At 42.7% G+C, this 25669-nt stretch overlaps 1 protein-coding gene across 1 annotated transcript; it reads right to left on the reverse strand.

Annotated features, from left to right (window-relative positions):
- Positions 1–20190: 20190 nt before the first annotated feature.
- On the reverse strand, positions 20191–22519 carry LOC125524029 (uncharacterized). Its single transcript, XM_048689109.2, has 4 exons — positions 22420–22519; positions 22132–22324; positions 21946–22057; positions 20191–21510 (listed from the first exon to the last, which is right to left on the reverse strand). Exons 3-4 carry the CDS (start codon positions 21964–21966, stop codon positions 20245–20247), a joined length of 1287 nt encoding a protein of 428 aa, XP_048545066.2. The 5' UTR covers positions 21967–22057; positions 22132–22324; positions 22420–22519; the 3' UTR covers positions 20191–20244.
- Positions 22520–25669: the final 3150 nt, after the last annotated feature.

The raw sequence follows: 25669 nt of genomic DNA on the forward strand, positions 1-25669 counted from the left end.
CGACTGCCAGGAGATCTAAAGTCACTCCGCAGGCAAACGGTCGGTCATTAAATAGTCTTTATGGTCATCATAGCACTTTATTAGGGGCGTTACCAGTAACACCCAACCTTAATGTACCTTAAACCCTGCATTACTGAGGGCAGGAGAGGGCTGGCGAACTCTATATAAGCCACCCCCCTCCTCAGGATGAAGGGTTCGCACCCCTGTTATTCACACTCCTATAATCCAATCCACCGCCTCCGGGCACCGAGACGTAGGGCTGTTACTTCCTTCGCGAAGGGCCTGAACTCGTACATCCTGGTGTGTTTACAACTTCTCCATAGCTGAGATCTAGCCTCTCCATACACACCCCCCTACATCACTGTCAGAGTTAGAACCACGACATGGTGAACAGCTCATGATGCCGCATGCCACAACATTCCAATCTTAACTTTGCAATCAAACACAAGGCCTGGCATTACATAGACAATATTCAGAACAAACTCTTAAAACAGGAATATCTAAGCAGAGTAACTATTTACTTCTAAACTAAACACAGGAATAGTAAAAACACTTGACGCTGCTCACAGCAAGGGCGTCCCACTCAAAAATATCAAATGCATGTCTTCTGGCTAACATCAATGAGCAAATTTTGGTTTTCCAATTCCAATATATTAAACTAACGTATTCTTGCAAACATCAATGATTAAACTTTCACAAGCTTTTCCCATTCAAAATATGTAATGCCCATGATCGTCTTGTCGTAGCTTCTTGTACTTGTTTGGGCACTTTTTGCCCAGGGCACTCCACGTGTTGTTAAATTGCCAATGGTCTCTGCAGACTAGTCATTTCACCGGTGTCTAATAATACTCTGTAAAGCTTCTCGGTCATTCCTTCTGTAATGTAGCGCAAACAGTGACTGCTTCTTTCTGCAAAGTGGAACGACCAACTGGACCCAGTAATGCAGCAGTTTGCGTTGGACACATTGGCTCCTTTTGTGCAGTTCAACTAAAATCGAAGTCGGAATAAAACCGAGCTTTAATTTTGATATCCCTGTAAGCAACAATAGGTATACGAGAAACAATTATTGAGAAATAACGTTTGATGACTTGTACTCCCAGAAGAAAAGCATCTACTGATCTACTTTATCTTAATGGGAAACAAAGCAGGAGAGTAGCAATTCTCCATCAGTGTGATTCATTCATATTGACTGAGACATTATCTTAACAATGCCTTGTTTCAACATGAATAAAGAACGACAAAGCAGAAAAGTACCATGCCTAAAACAGTGCAACTGATTCATTTTAACGGAGACATTATCTTAACAATACCTTGGTTAAACATGTAGAAAGAACTACAAAGCAGGATAGTACCATTCCTAACAAGTGTTGCAGTTTTGAACTAAGATTCAATAGTTAATTAATTCTAAGAGTGGCATTTCTTAATTTTACCAGCGGCATTAGATTAACGAAAAGCATAAACAGTTTCAGGGGAGAGTGGGCACAACAACAATATGTGCTTCCATCTACTTATAAAGGGAGTGATGCAGAGTTTGTTGTAACAAAGCAACAAGCATCATGTCTGGGTTGGTCCCATTTTTGTTCACTACTTAATGGGAAAAGACAGCAATACAATAGCTTCAATTCAACATTTATTTAAAACAGTACCAATACAAGTAGCACAACATCTCAAAGCACACTGCACAATCATGTTGATGAAGGCCTGTACTGACCTTTCATGAGACGGACATGATAAAGTACGAATCTGCCAACACGAATAGGAAATCCAATCTCGTTTTGTGCAGTTGCACTGAAATCAAGCAAAGTGTTTCGCGTAGCGAAGCAAAATGTCGCAATAGCAACAAGTTGAATCGATACGAAGACTGGAAACAAATCTCGATCTCCTTTTGTGCAGTTCCACCAAAATTAAGCAAAGTCACCGGTGTGACATTCAAGTTGAACTGCACAAAACACTCTTAAAACATAAGTGTTTCGAGTAGCGAAGCAAAATGTCGCAATAGCAACAAGTTGAATCGATACCCCTGTTTTAACAGAGGCAAAAAAGGAAAAACTTACTTGCCGATAAAGGAGGATGAAACAAACGGTGAAAGAAAGAAGCATCTAACTTATCTTGGATGGAAAACAAAGTAGGACAGTAGCATTTCTAAAACAATTGCATTGATTCATATTAACAGAGACATTTTCTTGAAACAATAATCGTTAAAAAATGTAATTTACTTTTAACAGTGGCATTGCTTCAATTTTCCGGCGGCATTCTTAGATTAACAATAGCAAAATAACTGTATGGGACATGCCAGGACCATGTGCGTCCACACGTATAAATGAGTGATGCAGAGCACGTAGCCAAGCAGCATATATGCGCTGGTCCCATATTTGTTCTCTTTGAACCTTCTTCCTATGTGAGGGCAACAAATCTAGTCCTGCACAAACTACCCGACCCCCCAGTTTCTTTCCCTTTTCAGCAAAGAGATCGGTTCCTTACAGATGTGTGTACTGGGTTACCCCCTTTTTCCCTTTTCGACCTACAAAGCGGCTGGATAGACAGTCTATACTACTTTTCGCCCCTCCTTTCCTCATTGAACCACGTCCTAGATTCTTGCTCCAGCCCATCGCACCATTCTTTCCTCTTTGAACCAAGACCTAGATTCGACTACAGATCGTAAAAGATCCACATGCAGCTAGAGCAACGACGGTTTCAAAGAAACTTATACTTTAGGGTCGTCGGGATGTGGCAAGGCGTACGGCGGGAGGCCGGATCTGCCCACACTACGTACGTCAGCGAGGAAGAAGGGGTCGGTGGCCCTCTCGCACAGGCGCTGGGTGAAAGAGAACAGCGCAGCCGGCAGTGGATTGCCTCCCTCGCCGAAGGCGATAGAGTGAACGTTGCACCTCCTCCCCTTCCCGGTGCGACGGGATACGGACGCCTCCTTAAATCTGGTGAAGAAAGGTCAACACAGTCTTGTTTAGATCTGGTGAAGAAAGGGTGAGAGACTGTGAATATAGCAAACCCTAGCAAATGAACGCTGAGCCTCCAGCGTGTAATATATATGCAGTGCGGCGAGCGTGTGGAGAGTGCAAACTCTAAGTTGATGCCCACTCTGTTTGTGGTCTATTTTTTCCTAGTTTTTTTGTTTCTTGTTGCTACATTATGTACTTGTGGGAGCTTAGATGTGATATCCTTAAATAACATCTAGATATGAATTAGACAAACTGATTTTCTAACGTACCAAGAAAGAAAACTCGATCAAAAACACGCCCCAACTTCCAGGTCGCGAGAGTTTTCGCGCACACACACATAGACATAGACATGCATATCCGTGTTTATGTAAAATTCTATTTCCATCTCCATCTCCAATCATATTTGTCCAACTGGCACATTATTTACGTTGTTAGTTATATACGCAGCCATATTAACGTACAACATCTCTTGTTTGCGCACGTCCGGACCGTTGCCACGGCCGGTCCTGACCAACCCGAACCCTCTTCATCACCCGCGCGTGCTTCCCGCCCGAAACGGTCAGTGCCGCATTCATGCCCGGCCAGAGCGGACGTGATCTCTCACTGGCGCCGGCATTGAAGCGGCGCGCCGGCTGAGAGAGCGTCGCCCGCGCCGCTTCCGGGTGCACGCGGCTGCTCCGCGTTCAAAGGTCGCAATAGACGGCTACAACATGCATGTAAAAAGTTCTTGGGAGTCCGTGCTACAGCTAGCTGTCCTCCCCCAACTCGGCAATCTCTTCCAGTAGTGCTAGTACTCCATGGCGCGATCCATCGACAAGCAGGCGGGAAAGTTATCATATACTCGGTTTGCGTTGAGTGGCATGTCGAGCGACCGTGTGGGGTCGAGCCGTGGAGGAGGGTGAGACACGAACACGACACATGTGATTTAAACGTTGCTTTTGCTCGATGGCGCGATCCAACGAAACGAAACGTTGGTTTCTCTCCGTTTCCAGTTTTTCTCCAGAAAAACATAAACTTTCCACTCCATTTTCATTCCTATTCCAAGGTTGCCCCGTTACAACATTCCATCAAATACAAAGGAAAACTAACACGCATGCTGATGCATCTCAATGATTCACAAATCATAGCCAATATTTACTTCACAACTAAAGATAAAAGTTGTGAAAGCGTGTACGAAAGAAAAACTAATGATGGGGTCACTACGACTTAAACCCTAGACCCTAAACATGATTTAATTTCCTGGCCAGGTAGAACCTGTCGAAGGAAAGACAGCTGGCACCCTCGGATCATACGATGTTTTTGTGCAGTTCCACTAAAATCGACCTGAGCATCCTTGATGGCAAAGATATTGAAGAAGTGTGATGTAACACCCTCGATGCGGCTATATCTCCCATGCGTCGAAGCACGACTTAGAGGCATAACCGCATTGAAAGCAATGTCGCAAGTGAGGTAATCTTCGCACAACCCATGTAATACATAAAGGAAAAAAGATACATAGGGCTTACAATCGCCACTTCACACAATACATGAATAAAGCATTACATTCATACAAATACACTCAAGGTCCGACTACGGAACCAAAATAAAAGAAGACTACCCCAAATGCTACACAGATCCCCGATCGACCCCAACTGGGCTCCACTACTAATCAACTAGAACGAAACAACACAAAGGATAAGATCTTCATCGAGCTCCTCCTTGAGCTTGGTTGCGTCACCTACTCGGTATCATCGGCACCTGCAAGCTGGTTTTGGAAGTATCTGTGAGTCACGGGGACTCAGCAATCTCACACCCTCGCGATCAAGACTATTTAAGCTTATGGGTAAGGTAAAGGTATGAGGTGGAGCTACAGCAAGCGACTAGCATATATGGTGGCTAAACATACGCAAATGAGAGAGAGAAGAGAAGGCAAAAGCACGGTCGAGAAACTATGATCAAGAAGTGATCCTAGAACAACCTACGTCAAGCATAACTCCAACACCGTGTTCACTTCCCGGACTCCGCCGGAAAGAGACCATCACGGTTACACACGCGGTTGGTGTATTTTAATTTAAGATCAACTTCAGGTTTTCTACAACCGGACATTAACAAATTTCCATCTGCCCAAAACCGCGGGCATGGCTTTCGAAAGTTCAAATCCCTGCAGGGGTGTCCCAACTTAGCCCATCACAAGCTCTCACGGTCAACGAAGGATATTCCTTCTCCCAAGACAATCCGATCAGACTCGGCATCCCGGTTACAAGACATCCTCGACAATGGTAAAACAAGTCCAGCAACACCGCCCGAATGTGCCGACAAATCCCGATAGGAGCTGCACATATCTCGTTCTCAGGGCACACTCAGATGAGACATCCTACGAGTAAAACCAAACCTCAAGTTGCCCCGAGGTGGCCCTGCAGTTTACTCGGTCGGACCAACACTCCGAGGAGCACTGGCCCAGGGGGGTTTAAATAAAGATGACCCTTGAGTCTGCAGAACCCAAGGGAAAGAAAAGGCTAGGTGGTGAATGGTAAAACCAATGTTGGGCATTGCTGGAGGAGTTTTATTCAAGGCGAACTGTCAAGGGGTTCCCATTATAACCCAACCGTGTAAGGAACGCAAAATCCGGGAACATAACACCGATATGACGGAAACTAGGGCGGCAAGAGTGGAAAAAAACACCAGGCATAAGGCCGAGCCTTCCACCCTTTACCAAGTATATAGATGCATTAATTAAATAAGAGATATTGTGATATCCCAACAAAATATCCATGTTCCAACAAGGAACAAACTCCAATCTTCACCTGCAACTAACAACGCTATAAGAGGGGCTGAGCAAAGCGGTAACATAGCCAAACAATGGTTTGCTAGGACAAGGTGGGTTAGAGGCTAGACTTAACAATATGGGAGGCATGATAAGCAAGTGGTAGGTATCGCAGCATAGGCATAGCAAAAGAGCGAGCAACTAGCAAGCAAAGATAGAAGTGATTTCGAGGGTATGGTCATCTTGCCTGAGATCCCGCAAGGAAGAAGAGATTCCATGAAGAAGACAAACAAACGTAGTCGAACGAGTCCTCACAAATGCGACATTATCGGAACCAACCCGAAGAAGCAACACCGGAAAGAAGCACACAACATAGTAAACAACCAACATACGAACATGGTACGATATGCGGGATGCGGTATGTGATGCATATGCATGATTTGGAAAGGAATGATTGAACCTGGCCTCAAATTGGAAATACAAGAGTGCCACTGGAAAGAGGAGTTGATTTCGGTCGAAATCAATATAAAGATCACCGGAATCGGATGCACGGTTTGGAAATGGCAAGCAAAACAAATATGGCACCGGTTTGCAATAAATAGCAAGTAGCCATCTAAATGCATCAAGATAAATATGCTACGGCACTCAAACATGGCAACAAAATACATGGCAGGGATCCACTCATGATGATTGACAAAATATGAACACTGAGCTACGTCTAATTCATCCAATAACAGGTTCAAACAAGCATGGCAAAAGTGCAAGTGATAACAGGTTCCAGACTTTAGGAAGCAATCTTTAGAGCATGATAACTACATGCTACAGGAACATATCATGGCAAAGCAAGGCATGGCATGAAGCTACTTTAAGAACTTAACAAAAGTCCCTTAGTGACCTTGAGCCAAAAGGCATCAGAAAATACAATTACAAGCATGTGAACATAGCAAAAACATAAACAGATTCAGACTTGGTGAAAAACTGGAGCATGCAAAACAGTTAACGATTAGGCATGTTCACGAGCTCGATACACTCACTACAGAGCATGGCATGATAAACTAAGCATACACCCATCAAGAAGACATGGCATAGAAGCTATACATGGCAAGAACAACAATATAGCATGCACAGATCAATACACTAGTAGAAAAGGGGGCTTTGGTCCAGGCCGGGTAAGCCCATTAGTCCCGGTTCAGTCCAGAACCGGGACCAATGGGTGCATTTATCCCGGTTCATGCGGCTAAGGCATTAGTCCCGGTTCACCTGGGCCCTTTAGTCCCGGTTTGTGCCACGAACCGGGACTAAAGGGTGCGATGCCCATTGGTCCCGGTTGGTGGCACCAACCGGTAATAAAGGTTAGACCTTTAGTCCCGGTTGGTACCACCAACCGGGACTAATGGGCTTTGAGGCATTAGTACCGGTTCATGGCACGAACCGGTCCTAAAGGTCCCATTTTCAAACTCCCCTCCCCCCCCTGTGGACCGCCTTTTCAGTTTTAGAAAAAACAAAAGAAAATAATGGAAATGTCAATAAAAATAAAATAAAATAAGTTTCACATGTGATATGTGGTCTAGTTGTTGGGAAAATTTACAAATATGAATTTCGACTTTATTTACAAAATCTCTCTGGAATTTGTAAAATGGGCATAACTTTTGCATACGAACTCGGATTAAAAAGTTTTTTATATGAAAAATCATCTACTCGAAAAGTTACATCCGATGGAGACTGCCTACGGCCTGTTTGCAAATTTGTAGAATCCACAAATTCCAAAAGGAAAAAAAGTTATGCTCAAATTTAAGTTTTTTTAAATTTTCAGTAAATGTGGTCAAACTATGGTCAAACTACTTATTCAAGAAGTATTAGTGTTACTAAATAATTATTCAAGAATATTAGTGTTATTAAATAATTATTTCACCTTTTTTGAATTTTGGTCAAATCTGGTCAAACTGTGGTCAAACAATGGTCAAACTACTTATTCAAGAAATATTAGTGTTACTAAAAAATTATTGTTTTTTAGAACAATAGTTTTAAACTCAAACAGTGAAATATGTGACTTTTGCTCAAGCTAAATTCCTGAGGGTTAATAGGATTGACATCTTACTATTGTCAGGAAAACAACAAGTGCAGACTTGGAAACGAGGGAGAATAGAACCCGGAAGTTAAGCGTGCTTAGGCTAGAGTAGTGAGAGGATGGGTGACCATTCGAGAAGTGAGATGATTTGGAATGATGAGGGGTGATGAGAGATTAAATTGAGCAGTGATGAGGGGTGATTAGAGATTAGAGGTTAAAATAATTCAGAAATTTGAAAATAAAAAATTTTCAAAAAAATTTTCAAAAAAAATTTTCAAAATTTTTTTCAAAAAAATTCAGAAAATTTCCTTCAGTACCGACACTTTAGTCCCGGTTCCAGAACCGGGACTAAAGGCCCTTACGAACCGGGACTAAAGGCCCTTTTTCTACCAGTGATAGCAACATCCTCGTCAAAATCGCTAAACATGTTAACAATCTGCCAGGAACATTTTATAGCAAAAGTAGAGCTCGATTGACTCAAGCTAGGTTGCTCCATAATTGCAAACAAAGACATGGATGGATAGAGCACCACAATATTAACAAAACATCCTTAATGATCATCCTCAAAAGAGGCACAGATCACTAGCAAACAACATGAACATATGGCATAACAACAAAAGCAGGACAAGGACTTAGTGAAATTCTAAGTCCCTGAAATCAGCATCATTGAGTAAGTTACTTTGCATGCTTGTGCTAGTCACCACATAGATCACAAAAATACATGGCATACACCCCTATGAAGATGGCATATAACAAAACACATGTATAGCTCAGGATCATAGCATGCACACATTAATCATGAGAAAAATGACAAAAGTGCATTTCCTGAAACAGATCTGACATATTCATCACATAGCCCTCTTCCAACAGCATTTCGGGCATCAAGGTGAGCTCAAATGAAAATGACGCAATGAGATAAAATGATGTACTCGTTCAGGCGAACATTTTGATATGCTATACGCACGAATCGGAGCTACGGATGCAGAGTTATGGCATGAAGATTTATGCAAATAATTACTGGGACTTACAGAATTTCAACCTCGCAAAAGTCAACCCGAGACGGTGCGGATCCGGATCGGAACGGGGTGTTTGGTTCGGGGATGGATGGATCTCATCCCGTTTCTTCTCCGGCGAGAGCGAGCTCCGGCGATGAGGCGTTCCGGCGAGGCCACGGGCGGCGACTGGAGCAGGCACGCGGCGCGGGGCACCGTGGCGCGCAGCGATTGGCTCGGGCGGCGGCAACGCTAAGGTGGTGGCCTGCTATTGGCCGGGGTGAGGTGGCTGAGGGTAGCGGACATGTCCGGCCGATGGTGGGAAGTTTGTCCGGCGGCACGGGGAGCAGGGCTAGGGTTTCATCTGCGCGAAAAATTCGGAGGGAGGCACACACACACACACACACACACACATATATAGGTAGAGGGAGCTAGGAGAGTCCAAATGAGGTGCGGTTTTCAGCCACGCGATCGTGATCGAACGACCGAGACGATGGAGGGGGTTTAGGTGGGTTTTGGGCCACTTTCGAAGGGTGTTGGGCTGCAACACACACGAGGCCTTTACGGTCCCTCGGTTAACCGTTGGAGTATCAAACGAAGTCCAAATGGCACGAAACTTGACAGGCGGTCTACCGATAATAAACCAAGGTCGCATGACAACTCTCGGTCCAATCCGAAAACGTTTAACACCCTCACATGAAAAGAGGTAGAAAGGGACACCGGAGGACATAGGAGCGCCGGATTGCAAAACGGACAACGGGGAAAATGCTCGGATCCATGAGAAGAACATGTATGCAAATGAAATGCACATGATGACATGATATGAAATGCATGACACGCCAGCAATGACAAGGCAATAATAGCGAATAACTGGAAGACACCTGGCACATCGGTCTCGGAGCGTTACAACACTCCACCACTACGAGAGGATCTCGTCTCGATATCTAGAATGGCACCGGAGGGAAAACGGAAGAGAAAATGAAGAGGTAAAACTAAGTTGCTTCTTCGACAAACGAGTGAAACCACGAACCTTGAGAGGTTGAACAATTGAAAGAAAGAATGCAACGAAGAAGAACCAAGTTGAAAGCACTTCGGTTAAAAGGATAAGCAGAGAAAAGATCATGATCTTCATAATTTAAGATGATGACTTAAAAGAGCAACATCACAAAGCCTCTGAAAGAAAGAATAGAAGATAGATAATTGAGATAAAAGAATGGAGAAGAAAATGCCAACTTCTGTCACAAAAGAGCTTGAAAAGTCTTCTTTAGGAGAAGGTCGAATGGAATTGTTGGAAAAACAACAACGAAAAGAATAAGCTTGATATAGTCTTATAGAATACATCTCAAATTTATGAGGTGACAACCTGCCATTCACGGAATAGATTTGATTGGTAAGAACAAGGAGACGAGAAACTTATTTCACCGGGAGGATAGAAAGAAAAGAAAAAAGAAAGAAATAATGAAGAAGACCGGCTCAGTCACCTCTAGTTTGTCGTGATCCCTTTTCTAACCAGTAACTGGAAGGTGATGGGGTGGTTAGTTGCGCAGGTGATTGCCATGAAGACCAGACATTGATCCAAGCACAGCTAACCACCCCACCAACTTCTAGATGTTAAACATTTTTTCAAATACTTATTCAACTTTTTTTAATACTTGTTAAAAAATATTTAAATACTTGTTCAAATTTTTTCAAATACTTATTCAACATTTTTATATACATAATCGACATTTTTGCAAATACTTGTTCAACATTTTTATATACATGATTAATATTTTTTTAAATACTTGTTCAAATTTTTTGCAAATGCTTGATTAACATTTTTATATACATGATCACATTTTTTTAAATACTTCTTCAACATTTTTCAAATACCTATTCAGCAGTTTTCAAATATTTGTTCAACATTTTTCAAATGCTTGTTCAATATTTGTTTCAAATGCTTGATTAATATTTTTATATGCATGATCAACATTGTTTCAACATTTTTTAAATACCTATTCAATAGATAAATGAGTGCATGCATCTGTCGGCCTAGAGGAAGCAGACTGGGTGCAATCAGCCAGCAGTGGGCCGACTGAGGCCAATCAGCCAGCTATGGGCTGACTGGATCCAATCAGCCAGCGGTGGGCCGACCGGGTGCCAATCGGCCAGCAGTAGGCCGACTGGATCCAATCAGTCAGCAGTAGGCCGACTGGGTAATATTTTTAAAAAATATAATTACGGCGTAATATTTCTGAAATTTAATTAAAAATTGTATTATTTAAAAAAATAGCTACTGAGTGCACCTGGCACTTTTCTAGTTCTCATGCCCGCATTTACTGGAGCAGGGTTGCCTGGAATTAAATAAGTGCTCCATCCAAATTACGTGGTCGTCCAATCTGCATCGCGATTGATGCTGGCCGAGGGCGTGTTACACCTATAGCATGCTACCTTATGGAGCAGAGATGGAGAGAGAACAGCAAAGCAAATGGGGGAACATTGGGGCAATATGCTACTACAAGTTAATACCACCGGTCCTTCTGCATCTAGTATATTTGTACTCCGGAGGAACGCCCAAGCAGCGAGCTAGGCTAGGCTAGGGTTCCTCCCCCGCCGCCGGCCGCCAGCCGCGCGCGCCCCGCCTCCCTCTCCCCCTCCCCCTCCTCCTCCCCTGCGTTGCCGTCCGCTCGCCCCCCCCCCCTCGCGGGCGACGGGCGGGCCCCTACCGCTCCCTCTCCTCCGACCCCCTCCCTGTCCCTCTCCCCCCCCCGTTGCCGCCGACTAGGTCCGCCGGGCCTTGCCTGCGCGACGCTGGCGGCGGCGGGCCGTCCCTCCCCCCCCCCCACGCTCATGGGGGGTGCGGGGGCCTCCCGATGGCGGTAGTGTAGCTTGGTCGGCGCTCGGCGGCCGGAGTCCGGCGGGCCTCGAGGTCCTTGGTGCGGCGGCGCGGCCGTTGGCTGCGGGGCGGCGTGGCAGTGCTGGTTGCCGGCAGCGCCCGTGCGACCCAGATCTGGGCCCTTTCGGGCTCCATCTGGGCTAGGGCGGGCCGGCGACTCGGTGCGCAGCGACGCTGCTCCCTGGTGGTGACGAGGAGGCGGTGGTCTGCGGGCGGTGACGGCTTTGTCAGCCGGCAAGCTGCAGCGTGACGGCAGGGGCTGTCTGAACCCTTTTGGGTCCGGCCGGGCCTCGGCGCTTGGCAGCCCCCTTGTCCGTGCGTCCGGTCGGCTCCGCAGCGGTGGTGGTGGTTGTCCCCTCACGTCGGCGATGTTGCGGATGCCCCCGAGGTCACTATATCTTCTCCCGTCCTACAGGTCTCATGTCGGTGACCTCAGGGAGACGGTGAAGTTAATTCGGTGACCGTGGTGGCACATGTTGGTGGGCGGCGTGATGGGCGGTGCACTATGATTCGTCTGGGGCGGTGGTGGGGGTTTGGGTTGGGAGAAATCTCTGGCGGCTGGTCCGGCCCCGACGCGGCGACGCCTGTTGGTGCCGCCGGACCTTCTTGAAGGGCGTCGGGTACACCCTGCCCCCACTGCCCCCTGCGTAATGGGGGAAACCCTAGTACTAGTCCGGACAACAGCGGCATCATCGTCGCCTCCTTCTTGAAGGTGTAGCTTGGTACGCGACGCTTCTGAGTGCTGGGAGCGTGGTGGTACTCCTCCGGAGGGTGCAGCGGTCGCTGGTCGTCTTCGTTTCGTTGATCTGTCGTTGTTGGCATTTGTTTCTCTTTCTTTTTTTCTCTGTTTTACTTTGGACTTGTTTGTGCCGCGGGCCCCAGCACCTATCGTTGGATGTATCGGTGGTTGCTTTGTAATACAAAGCGGGGAAACCCTTTTTCGTATATCTGTACTCCGTGATAAAGCAACAGAAGCAGCAAAGAAAAAGCAAAAAAGAATAGGCTGACAAGGTGAATGGCTAATATGTGGAAGAAAGGAACCATGGAGAGAGAAAGAGAAAGCAAAGCGATGCAGCAACATCATTGCCCATTGCACCCATCTATCTACCGTAACATTTGCTTTCCTTTCTTGAGAGCTGAGCTCTGCTGCCACCGTCCGACGTCAGGTGTAATTAAGGGGGTGTTTGTTTCCAGAGACTTTTTTGTGTAGGGACTAGAAAAAGTCCCTTTTAGAGACTTTTTTATCAAACGGGAGGGACTTTTTAGGGACTAAACTAGGCATTTGGGACTAAATGAAGAAGACTCTTAAGGAGAGTCTTTTTTGGGACTTTTTGGGACTTTTCCAACAATGCCCCTCCATGCATTCAATGGTCCGCCACCCCATGGTATTGTTTGATTATTATTTTTCTATATACTAGGGGTAACATGGTCATTTAATAACCTCTAGAAAAAGGGATTAGGGACTTTTTAGTCTCTGAAAACAAACAGGGAGGGACTTTTTAGGGACTAGAGACTTTTTAGTTGGGACTAGAAAAAGTCCTAGGACTTATGAACCAAACAGGGCCTAAGCTGTTTCTGCTTTTCTTGGGCACGCGATGGATTAATACCATTAATTTGTGGCCGGAAGCGGAGTGTTAATCTGATCTGCACGCGATGGATTAGATATACTAGATGATACCCTGCGCGTTGCTGCGGAAATTGTAGCCGAAAAAAATCGATATATTTACAAAGGAAATATAGATAATTTGAAACGCATGTTAAGCATGTTGTCTCCCACCCTCGCAAAAAAAAGCATGTCGTCTCCCAGCTAAAGTAAAACCATTTCATGCACAACTCGCTTGAAAAATAAAAATGTGTATTCCATGTCTAGCAGGTTAGAATTGCCCATCACTGAGAAGAACTTTAACAAAAAAAAAACAGCCTGCAAACACATGATATTTTGATTATCTAGATATACATCCAGCATACATCAGTAATCACAAATAGATGATTTGATCAACGGCAAATAAGATTATGGAAGCCATACCATCAAATGAGATTTCTGCAAACTAATTTCTTCACAGTTTAGCAAATTATGTGTTGAACGACAAAGGAGATTTGTGGAGCCCGTACCATGCATTAAAGGAGACTTGTATTATCATAACGTGGCTAGCAGGTTAGAAATTCCCCATCATTAAGAAGACTTTAACAATAAAAGTAACCTGCAAAGACTATTTTCATTATCTAGAGATACATCCAGAATACATCAGTAATCAGAAATAGAAGATGTGATGAACGACAAAGAAGATTACGGAAGCCATACCATTAAAGGAGATTGGTGCAAGCTAATTTCTTCACATGTCTTCAGGAAAATCAGTGCCATCCTGGTAACAAAACTGAGGGACCGGAGTTACCTTAAGAAACACGTTTGACAGAATATGCTAGAGAAAATTGGAATAGTCAATAGCCAATCTGCAACTTCAGCTTGAGGTTGTGCGCAATGGATTAGATGATCATCATGCGGTACTTGACGGAGTGTCCCTTCACGAGCTAGAACCTGCACAGGATGGCTAGCGCCATCTTCATCTGTAGGTGCACCGTGTTCCGGAGAACCGTGTCCGCCAATCCATCGATCTGACCAGAAGCTAGCGACGTCGATGGGCTTCGTCAAAACAGTGTGAGCACGATCGTCTCCCCCGCGGCGGCGGCGATGACAGCACCCAGCGCCGGCCCGCTGGAGCCCCCCGGTGGCGCCGGCAAGGACTGTGCCTCCCGTCGTCGAGCCCCCTCGCGACCGTGACAGTGACGGCGAGCTTCATGCCATCGAGCATGAGTGCATGACGGTGGGCGTGCCGCTGTCCTCGTTGCTCATGAAGTTGCCGCCTGAGCAGGTGTCGTAGCCGCTCTGCCTGCGGGCACGCACCAAGGTGTAGTCCGGGAGCACCTTTCCCTCGGTGGCGCCGATGACCTCGCACATGAGCCGGTCCCCTTATCTTAGCGGAGATGAAGATCATCTGTCGAGAGTAATGGGAAATCAGTCGATCGTGGGGAAGTTAATTGGAGAGACGATAGGATGACAGAAACGTTGGAAAATCAATCGATGGAGTTATTGGCAGGTGAGAAGACAAGGAAGGAGGACCCAGCAGGAGTGTGGAGCACGGTAGAGGGCCAACTCTTCGGCTATAGATCTGAGGCACCGAGAATTTGTGAAGGTCGGCCCATGAGGGAGAAAGGCACCCATGAATCATGATCAACGTATGGTGGGTCCTTCTCCTGGTGGTAACTGAATGCTAACGTGGTTATATTGCATATAGTCGACAGCTGCTGGGCTCCACCTGTAAGTTGATGAGGAAACGCTGATGTGGCAAGGTTGATGATGTGGATGGCCTGCATGTGAAGAGAATTGGTTTAGTGGGGATCAACTATTTAGGTATTATAGATTATAGATATGCCATGGTTTTCATCTTGGGTTTCAAGCGAGGGGACATCATATATTCATCTGGAGCAGGGGCTGGATACATCTCTTTCTTAGATTACTTGCTACATTCCGTCCTCTTTGACTAGATCTACTTGACTCATTAACAAATCTCGGTGTCGTGTCCGTGTTGTGTGATTGCTTGTCCTTGATAGATCGACTTGGTGGCCACGAATTAATTCTAAGACTAATCACTTGAATTTATTACTTGTGTGCCATCTTCCATCTGTTGGCCCTCTAATCCTGCCACTCTTTCCATCTACCCTGTAAACCTTGTCATGGTTGTGCTCTGCCCATTTTGACTAGCAAAATCATCTGAATCATGAGCTATCTACATCTTTATTTTCCTTGATCATCATATTGACCATCATGATCAACTTGTACTGCAAAATAAGAAGTGTCACATAGGTGTGTGAAGAAGAAGTACATATAGCTCAGCACAAATACTTAACCAAAGTCTAGCAATTAAGTAAAACAAGATCCGCCATGCTCGGTGATCCACCGTGCTCTCCTTGTTGCAAATAAGGTCTGACCCCATATAAAGTCTATTTCGATAGACGTCACAGTGTCGTGCCGATGGCGGCTCGTATGACCGGCGGTACGAGCGGCCTCGATCGTATTGAGTGCCGCATTTTGCTTTGTTTTCATTCCTGTCCCCCCAATTGACTTGGCTCAGTTCCCACGTGTGGTATTTCTTTGTATATGATGATTTACTTTCTTCGGTTGATCCATTTCAAGTGGAGCACACTTAACAAAAGGATTTGACAATTTCTTGTATCCATTAGTCATTAGTAACAATATTAGAGTGTTTCTTTTGGAAAGTCTAAAATTATCTTGTTTAAATAATGGAGTGATGAGTGTAGAAATATCACCCATCAGCTGCTGTTTTCTGCATACTTGGGATTGTAAACTTGTTACCTTCTATTCATAGTCAAGTTCAATTTTCAATGATCAAGTATTCATGATGCCCGTCACAAACAACGCTTTTGTGGTATATGCGGACACCATGAGTTTATTAGGTTTAAATCTATCATCACAATCCTATATTTGTTTTCATGCTTACCAATGTCCTTCAAGTTCTCTAAATTTTGTCGCTATTTATGATAATTTTGCTTGATATTGGTTATGGTTTGTGATACGATTCAGTAGTCTTATTAGATAACAAGGTCACTGGTATTACCGTGGACTGTATTTTCATGTTGCCATCCTATTTAATTTCTTAACACAATAGGCGTCACTTAAAAAAATTCTTCATCCATAAATGACAAAGGTTAAAATGGCATGACAAAGCGCAAATTTGCTTGTAGTATATATCAAAATATGCCATGTGTTTGAATTTTAATTAGAATATTTTGATGTCCCTCATGGCGTTCTCATGATCTTTAGCTTGTGCTTACATCTAAAATAGGACAAGAAAACTCACATTATATATTTTTTCCAAAATAATAACATTTCATTAGTTTCTAAATATGTAATGTAAGATATAATATTTCAACTTATACACTCATACTCTAGAACTTTCTATAAATATGCTTACAAAATAATGCACGTAAAGCAAGTACTAAATTATTAAATAGTTTGTATGCTTTATAAATCTCTACCATAATATATACATTTTAAAATATATATGAAAGCACACACAAACACACAAACATATATGTATATACTATATAATTTATACTAGTCCCAAAAATTAATTAAAAACTTTGTTACCGCAACAGACAGTTTAAATTCCGCAAAGCCAAAAGATTTTGTGATGTACATTTCATATACAAAACAAAAGGTTATAATTATATGAAGAAATATTATTATTTGTTAACTATACCGGCTAAGTAATAGAAAGTTATATTTATAAATCATGTTAAGTAATACAAATATTTATAAGAGTCCAAAAGTTTAATATAAAAATATTTACCGTAATTTTCCGTTGAAATAATATTGGTTCGAAACTATGTAGGTCAAAATGAATTAGAGATATTGATTAGTTTTATAGGAAACTAAATTAGTTTGTAGGATACAATTAATAGACTGACAAAACAAAAGTGATATTACACATATCATGTCGAACTCAGAATTTAGCGTTCAATTTATGATTTTGACGGTGGCAAACTCATGGTCCAGTAGGGCGCAGCAGATGCATCAAACGTTAGTTGTGGCACTTATTGTAGCATACGATCAATCTGCTCGTAGTCTACCATCTGGATGTAGAACTTACACTTCTCTGCCCTCGAAAATACATTATTGATATGAAGATAAAATGTTTATAGATTAAAAATAGTATTCATAATTTTAAAAAATAATTTGCATAATCAAAAATGTATGTGAATTTGAACCAAATATTCCTGAATTCGAAAAATGTTCATGATTTTTTTCAGAAGTTAAAAAAACTGAAAAACTGATCGTGAAGTACAAAAAAAGTTTATTAATTCAAAAAATGTTCATAAATTCGGAAAATGATCATGCATTTCCAAAGAATGTTCATCGATTCGAAAAATATTTATTAGTTCAAAAAATGACCAGTTCATAAGTTTTTTTTATCAATTCAAAAAAATGTTTGCCGACTCAAAATATGTCCGTCGATTAAATTTGTTTGGTTAATTAAAAAATCATTCATGAGTTTGTAACATTAAATCAAAAATTGTTCATGAATTTGTAACGCCAATTTAAAAATTGATCATGAATTTATAGAAAATAATTGTAAATTTGAAAAAAGTACTTCTCTATTTTTATCCTAATGTAATATTTGTTAGACATCACCGGGGAGTACGAAGAAAAAGGCGTAAACAGGTTGCCGCAACTAGATAGATATTACTTTTTTTCAAAAAAATTGAAAACACCTTGAGTACGCTTGAAAAAACATCTCATACTTATTTTGTTGCGCAACATCATTTATCATGTCGTTTGCCATGTAGTACCATGAAAGATTTCAAGGAATTTTCTAATGACGTCGGGTGCGTGCATGAGGGATATATATATATATATATATATATATATATATATATATATATATATATATATATATAGACACACACTAGCAAATATGCCCGTGCGTTGCAACGGGAGAAAGAATATCCCAGCACGATGACACCCTTCTAGTAAAAGAATACGCTCGAGGATCGGGCTATAGAAATATGGTAGGCATAAAGGAAAAATTGGAACATATGTGAGAATGAGATATGTACTTTTAAAAGGCCATTCAGAAAATAATAAATTTGAAGGTCTAATTTCCTAAGAACATTCACGTTGTTGTTATTTTTAGTGTAAAGTTGCTTCTAAGCTACCTGTTCTAACTGATAAACAAATTGACACGAAAAATTGACATACCAACGACCACGGCAAGGTGATGCCGAAATTGCCAACATCTAGTTCACGTCCACAGGTGGCACGGATCATGTGACACGACCAACAATAACAATAGGAAAAGGACCAATGTCTAGGAGATTGGCGAGATCTAGGTCAATATATGGGTGCTAAAAAACATCACCGATCAACGTAGGATTGTAGTAGTCCATGTAGATTAAATGGCAAAATTTGTCCTTCAAGATGCACTCTTCATGATTTTCTTCATTTGAATAGATTTTTCCATGCCGATGCAATCCTGGTGGCATGTGGATACGACCGAGGAAGCTTTGATGCGTTGCTGATGATAATAGCAGCTAGATGCTCCGATATGACGACGGCGACATCAGGTTCTTGTGGCGGCTGAGGGCAATGGCCATATGCCTGAGAAAGAAGTATCGGAGGAATACGAGGAAAGGCGTGGTTACCGTTGTATTGTATTTTAGGAGGAGGTTAGGGTGGCCTATTTGTGTCCATGTATTACATGACAAAAGATTGTAGCCCCATATTGTATACTGTAATGGAACTTTCCAACGTACCAGTGAGCGCCCAAGCAAATGATCGATTGATCACACGTAGAGGCCCGTGCACTCGGATGGTTGTTGAGCCGTTTGGCTGAGTCTTCCTCAATGGTCACGTCTGTTCCTATTCGGCGCGTAGGTCGCTGTCTAGCAACTCGAAGGTTCTAGAATGCTTCCATGAACTGGTTTTCTTCTTATTTTTCTTTGTTATTTTTTCTGATTTTTCATTGTTTCTATATTTCCTATCTTTTCCCTTCCCCCCTTTTTTATTTTCACATTTTGCTCCATTTACCTATTTTCATTTTCTTTTTTCAAGTTCATTTTTTTATTTATATTTTTTCTTTTAAATAATTCCGAACATCGTTTTCCAATTCAAGAACTTTTTTCAGGTCCTGAACATTTTTTAAAATCATGAACATATTTTGAATTCATGAATATTACTTATGAAACCATGAACATTTTCAAATTCACAAACATTTTTTCAATTATTGCGAACATTGTTTTTGAAACTTCTGAACATTGTTATGAATCGCCAAACATTTTTTTGAGTCAATGAAGATTTTTCGAATGGTTGCAATTTTTATAAAATTTTATTTAAATCGGTGAATATTCTTAGAATAGCTGAACAATTTTTGAAATGATTAACATTTTTTGAAATTCATGAATAGTTTTTGTTTCATGATTTTTTAAATGCATGAACCTTTTTTAATTCACAATAATTTTATTTCCGTGATTATTGTTTTAAAAATTCATGAACATGCTTTGAATTTGTGATTTATTTTTCAAATTCACGAACATTTTTTCATTATCATGAAAATTATTTTTAATCCATGAACATTTTTTTCTAAAACAATTTTCAAAATTCACATTTCGTTCGGAAATTTTGTTTTTTTTCTAATTTTTTTAAAGATGGAAAAACAAAAACAGAAAAAAGCTCGAGAAAGAAAAAAAATAGGGGGCGTCCTTCCCCGGTTATGGGCTGGCCCGATAGGCGCGCGGGTGGGACGGAGTCAATACCACGAAGTTCTTATTGTGTGCAACAATCGTGTCGTAGGTTAGTTGGTTGTTGTGGTGAGTCTCCAGCCAATACACCAAGGATCTATTTCTGGAGTCCACCCAATTTTTTTTGTCAGGTTTGAGCGGACTAAAACTGACACGTACGGAAAAGAATAATTGGACGAAAAAACGTATGAAAAAGAATAATTGGACGAAAAAAGGTGGAGAAACAATCCGTCCTTTAATATTAGGTATTGAGACCGATGGTTTCTTCTCTTGAAACACACCGCAAAAGAAGATTACATCCAATAGATCTCCACAAGAGAGGGGAAGAACTTTGTATTGAGATCCAAAAAGCATGGACGTCCACCTTGCTCCTCCCCAATATTTGTGCAATGTTCAAGCCAAAGAAATTTTAGGTTGTGGCAGCATCTGAAAGGAGGGGATGGAAAGTTAAAGCTGCAATTGCACAATTTTAGCACGCGGAGGTGGTTGGCTAGTTGAAACAGACCATTTGGTATTTGTAGTTGATTATCTCCCCCAAATGTTACAAAATATGATGATGCATTGACAGGAACAACTGAGATATCTTGTTCTCCTAGTTGGTTGGAAGAGATTGAAATCCAACGGTTAAATAGTTCTCTTCGTCGACCAAAATGTTCTGCCAATCTTTTTGTTTTCTTGGATGGATTGCACAACAATTGTATCACTCCATACAATGCATTGCCGACCTCACATGATTTTTCCCCTTGAAGGATGTCATCACATATCCAGTAGTTGCAAGCATGTGTATCCCAATCATAGTCAACACTGATAGGTTTTTTATATAGTAGCCCTGTGAGGAATAGTGAATACAAGAAACAATCCAAGACTATTGATGGTTTGATATCATCCATGCCAGTATAACCAATCACTTCAGTAGCTTCTTCATGCAATGAATGATACAATAGCTGCTCCGAGTGGTCATCCTCATTGGGACATAAATAAATCGTTTTAAAATAAGAAGGACTTGAGTTTACCCTCTCCTTTCTCTCCGAGAGCTGAAATCTTCCATAACTGGTCCATAAAAGTAATCCTAAAGCATAGGTTCCAAAATCAGGATTAGGAATGCCACACTCTGTCAAATCAATATCTTCTTCTCCCCCACAGTGAAAAATCAGCAGGAATCTTTCATTTCTCAGAGACACATTGATCTCTCTTCCGATACTTGGTATCTCCACTCTAGACCTCACGTCTATACCTCTAAAATCATCATCCTCATCCTGCTTATCAAACACGTGCATCAAACGGTGAAGGTTTAACTCCTCCGCGATTGCCCTCTGCATAGCTCTCCTATTTTTCCACACAGAGCAGTCTACATGGATAATTTTGTCAAAATGGTCTCTCATGTCAGGATCACTTCTTTCAGATCTCAGGAGTTCAGATGTCGCTCTGAGAACAGCAGAGGCTCCAACACCACAGCCGAGCCAGCCACCAAAGAAGAATGACTTAGCTCCTTTATTTGACTCTAAGCGCAGCATAAGATCCAACAGCTTTCTCGGGGCGTCATCAAAGTCATGTACCTCCTGTAGCAATGAAAGAATGGTAGATATGACTTCTAAAAGTGTTGGAGAGTTTGCGCTCTGTGTAGCTTACAATGAAATAAAAGAAAACCATAGTTTTAAATAGCCAGCTATAGCCTCGCTATAGCTTTTTGAGCAAGGTGCTGCTAAATGGTACTCATGTACAATAGTACGCTAATAGCTGGGCTATAGCCCCGCTATAGCTGATTTGGAGAACCACCGCTATTTGGTACTCATGCAATGTGAGCCTGCTATTTAAAACATTGAAAAAAAAGGTGCAGTTATGCAATGCTGGATGTTAGATGTCCTAGCGTAGCCTTGCGGCAGATTACCACTGTTGTGCACATGCTAACAAGATCAAGTTTTGAACAAACAACAACTCCCATGTCAGTAGACATCAAGTGAGGTTAGTAAGGAGAGATCATCAGATGCACTAACCAGTTCTATTGGAAGATCCATTTTGATTGTTCTCCAAAGAAAGTAAATAGTACTGCTACCAGCAGCAAAAGGAAACCATGACACCCACACTACAAATGTTGTTGATCTGACACTGCAAAAAATATAATCCAATAATAAGCTACTTCGTTTATATACAGGATGCATTTAAGTTTCCAGCTGCAGTACCTTTAGCTAGATCTTCTAGTCGAGGATGACAGGAGGAAGAAAATAATCCAAGAAAGAAATACATCCAGCCCTAGATGAAGATATCAAGAGATTGAGGATGAAAAACATGGCAGCCGGATATATATATCTAACCCATCGCCTGCAGATTAGACCAATACTCCGCTCCCGGCCCACAAATGTCGCTGATCTCACACTGCATGCAAAACGAGAGGCATGCAAATTATACATGCATGCCTATGCATATATGCACAGAGAAATAAATATGTCAGATGAAGAGATGCGAGTCACCTGAGCTGACAGGTATCACCTTGCTCGATCGAAATCCAAGATGATTTTTCGCTCACGTCGGTGGCAGCAGAGCTCAGCTAGCTCTCAGGATAGATGGGTGCATCACTTTGCTTTCTCTACCCAAAGCAAAGCATTCTCTTTATCTCCATGCACGGTTCCTTGCTTGGGCACTTTAGCAGCCTTTTCTTTTTTGCTTTTTCTTGGCTGCATCTGTTGCTTTATCACGGAGTACAGATATAGAGGCAAAAGGACCGGTGGTAGCAACTTGTAACATATTGTTCTGCATCCCACCTTGTGGATGCAAAAGAGGATTAGTTTGATCCGAGTTGAAAACAAAAGCTACTACAAGATGCTCAGTAGAATACTTATTAGGCCCGTGTTTCTGCCCATTTGTTTTGTTGTTGCTTGCTCTCCTTCTCTCTGTTCTCTCTCAGTCTCTGCTACACTCCAGAAGGTAGTATGCTGGAGATGCAACCCGCCCATCAGCAATCGCAATGCAGATCAGACCCGACAACCACGAAATTCGGCTGGAGTTCTCTTCTTTCATATTTTTCAGGTAACTATGCTCCAGTACATCCCGACATGAGAACTGGAAATGCAAACTGCTTTCACTTCTCGTTGGTTTTCTTCAGAAGTATTATTACCTATCTATTGTGAAATGGAGCACCATGACGGCGCAGGAGTACGCCGACCGGCAACAGCGCCGGCGGGATAGGCTCAAAGCCACGCGCCGATCGCAGCTCGCGGACTCCGACGTCCCACCGCCACACATCACGGCGGACCCGGACGTGGTGTACACCTGGGCCCTGGACCGCTCCTTGACGGCGTCAGAGACGGCCAAGCACCGTCGCCGCCACCTCGAGGATTGGTCCCTCGCCGAGATCGCCGCCGCCGCCAACGATGACGCCTCCAATGACCGCCGCCCTCTCCCCCATCCCATGTCTCGGTGGCGGCGGCTGCACTGCACACGACGCGAGAGGAGGCGAAGAGGATCACCCGTGAGTGTCAGGCGGCCGCCGAGAAGCCCTTTCGCGATGCCGCCACCTTTGGCCATCCCAAGCCTGACAATGACGACTCCGACTACGGGCCGGGCAATGATGACGGAGGTGGAGCCGCCGGCTAGCCCGGCATGGTCTACGAGGTCACCGTGAAGTATAGGATAGTTTAGGGTTTTAGTTTTAGGTTTTTACTTCACCGGACGAAATATCATCCGGTTTCATGTACAAATTATCCTACTTTCAATGAAATCCACCGTGTTTATATCAAAATTCGTCCAGTTTGATCGTATTTCGTCCGGTTGGTTCGAGGTTTGCGAAAATGTATGCGGCTATGGTTGGATGGCTGCCTCCCGCATCCATGTCCGCGGACGGATGCGGACTAAAATTTGCGGGTTGCCGTTGGAGATGCCGAAGTGCCACCGCCCCACACCGAGTAGTTTGCTGTCTTTATCAATTTGTAGAAGTGAACCTGAAAAAATCCTGGCTCCCGCACTGCTTCCTTGCCTATTCCCCCAGTGGCGAAGTCAGGATTGGAGCAAGCCCGGGCCCAAATTGTTCCAATTTTTTTCAGCGTCAAGGAAAAACTTAGCATCCATAAAGCTATGACTACCATAAAAAAATACCACGTATGAAACATACAAAATATGGCTCAATTGCAGTCAAGGAAAAAAATAGCACGCTACTAGCATACTATATCGCGCTATAGCATGCTATTAACGAGACATTGTACATTAATTTATTTAGCGAGCCAATTCTCAGCGTGCTATAGCAATACTATTAGCGACGCTATGGCGCACAATTTTTTTTCTCAACACGAGATTAATAAAATGCATATTTCCCTATGTCTTTTCTTTCTGTACTTTGTACACTGGCACGCTTTACAAACAATGAGATCTTTGCAACACATTAAGGTCATTGTGAGATCCCGGCAATCCCAAATAGGAACATCAAATCCATAGATCATTTGATGGCTCATCTTCAAGAATTATGGTTGCATCTCTAGTTTTCCCTTTGAACTAGTCATGCCATGCTATAGCAATTCTTCCACTTTCAATGCATACGTTCTATGCTTCCAAGCATACCTGGGAAGCCCTTTGATGCGGCCATCTGCAGAAGCCTTTTAGTGTCATCTTCATTAGATTCTTGGAGGTATTCTCTAAAGTTTTGAATGACTAACTTCACAAAATTTCTTAAACTTTTGAAGACTGTGTCTCTGCAATTCCTATCCAATCATCACCGGTATCAGCGGGACAACCATATGCAAGCATCCACATGGACGACGCAAACTTCTTGAAGGAACAATGACCATGTTGCCCAGTTGCATTCCTCTTCAACAACAATGCCATCTCCAAATTGTCATCATCATCCGGCGATGAATCATCGGAAAACAACTCGGAAATAAAGTTCATCTGAAAAATACATATTCAAACAATTAACATCATTGATGAACTTAAAATTTCTTCATTGAACAAAAAAATTGCTGAGAAATTTTGCCAAGCACCTTGAAGATGTCATCTACTGGTGGCAGGTGGTGGTCACGACAGGCAGCAACGTTGGTCGCACGGCAACGACGGACGGCTCGACAGCCCCTGTTGTGCAGGGGAGCCAGTGCGACATCGGCTGGCCGATGACAGGTGTGGAGGTCCGGTGGATGAGCGGCAGGAACGGTGAAGGGGAAGGTGGCGCACTGCCCGTGAACCTTCAGGAAGCTGGCTCCACCCAATGTCAACTGATGGATAGGTAGAGTTGCATCTCTCCCTCTATATCAGCAGTGATGGGTGTTTTTTTTGGTAGAGATCCTAAAAAAAATGGGTTTAGGGAAAGTGCTGGAGCAGGTCATTGGCCTCAGTTCTCCCCATGCATGCATTTTTTGGAAATAGGGGTACTGCTGGAGATGCTCTAACATACTTCTTGTATTGATGTGCTATTTTCACACTTCGTACACTTTAGAATTGTCTGTTTACTTACACATAAACTGTATCTATGATACTCTCGAAATCTTTAATAAAAAATCCCTATCTAGCCATTAAGTTTTGTAGATATTTAACGAAACAATGAATAAATACACAGTCACACTATAATACATCAAGATGCATAAGTTGATTTGTTGGTCAATGTGATACCATTTATGTGCTTATATTTGTGGTAAAATCTATTGTAAACAGTTCTTTCTGAAATTTCCTAAACCAAAGTGGAAGTCGTAAAAAATTGTGACAAAATAAAACTTAGTTCAACAAAAACAATCTATTTGT

The sequence above is a fragment of the Triticum urartu genome, chromosome 7A, assembly GCF_056163025.1.
Source record: "Triticum urartu cultivar PI428250 chromosome 7A, HENAU_Tu73, whole genome shotgun sequence".
Classification (NCBI taxonomy): Eukaryota; Viridiplantae; Streptophyta; class Magnoliopsida; order Poales; family Poaceae; genus Triticum; species Triticum urartu.

Coding starts and splice junctions, on each gene's coding strand:
- LOC125524029 (XM_048689109.2), bottom strand. CDS start 21,966: ATGGATCTTCCAATAGAACTG. Junction 21,511..21,945: donor TGGATCTTCCAATAGAACTG/GTTAGTGCATCT, acceptor TCATTGCTACAG/GAGGTACATGACTTTGATGA.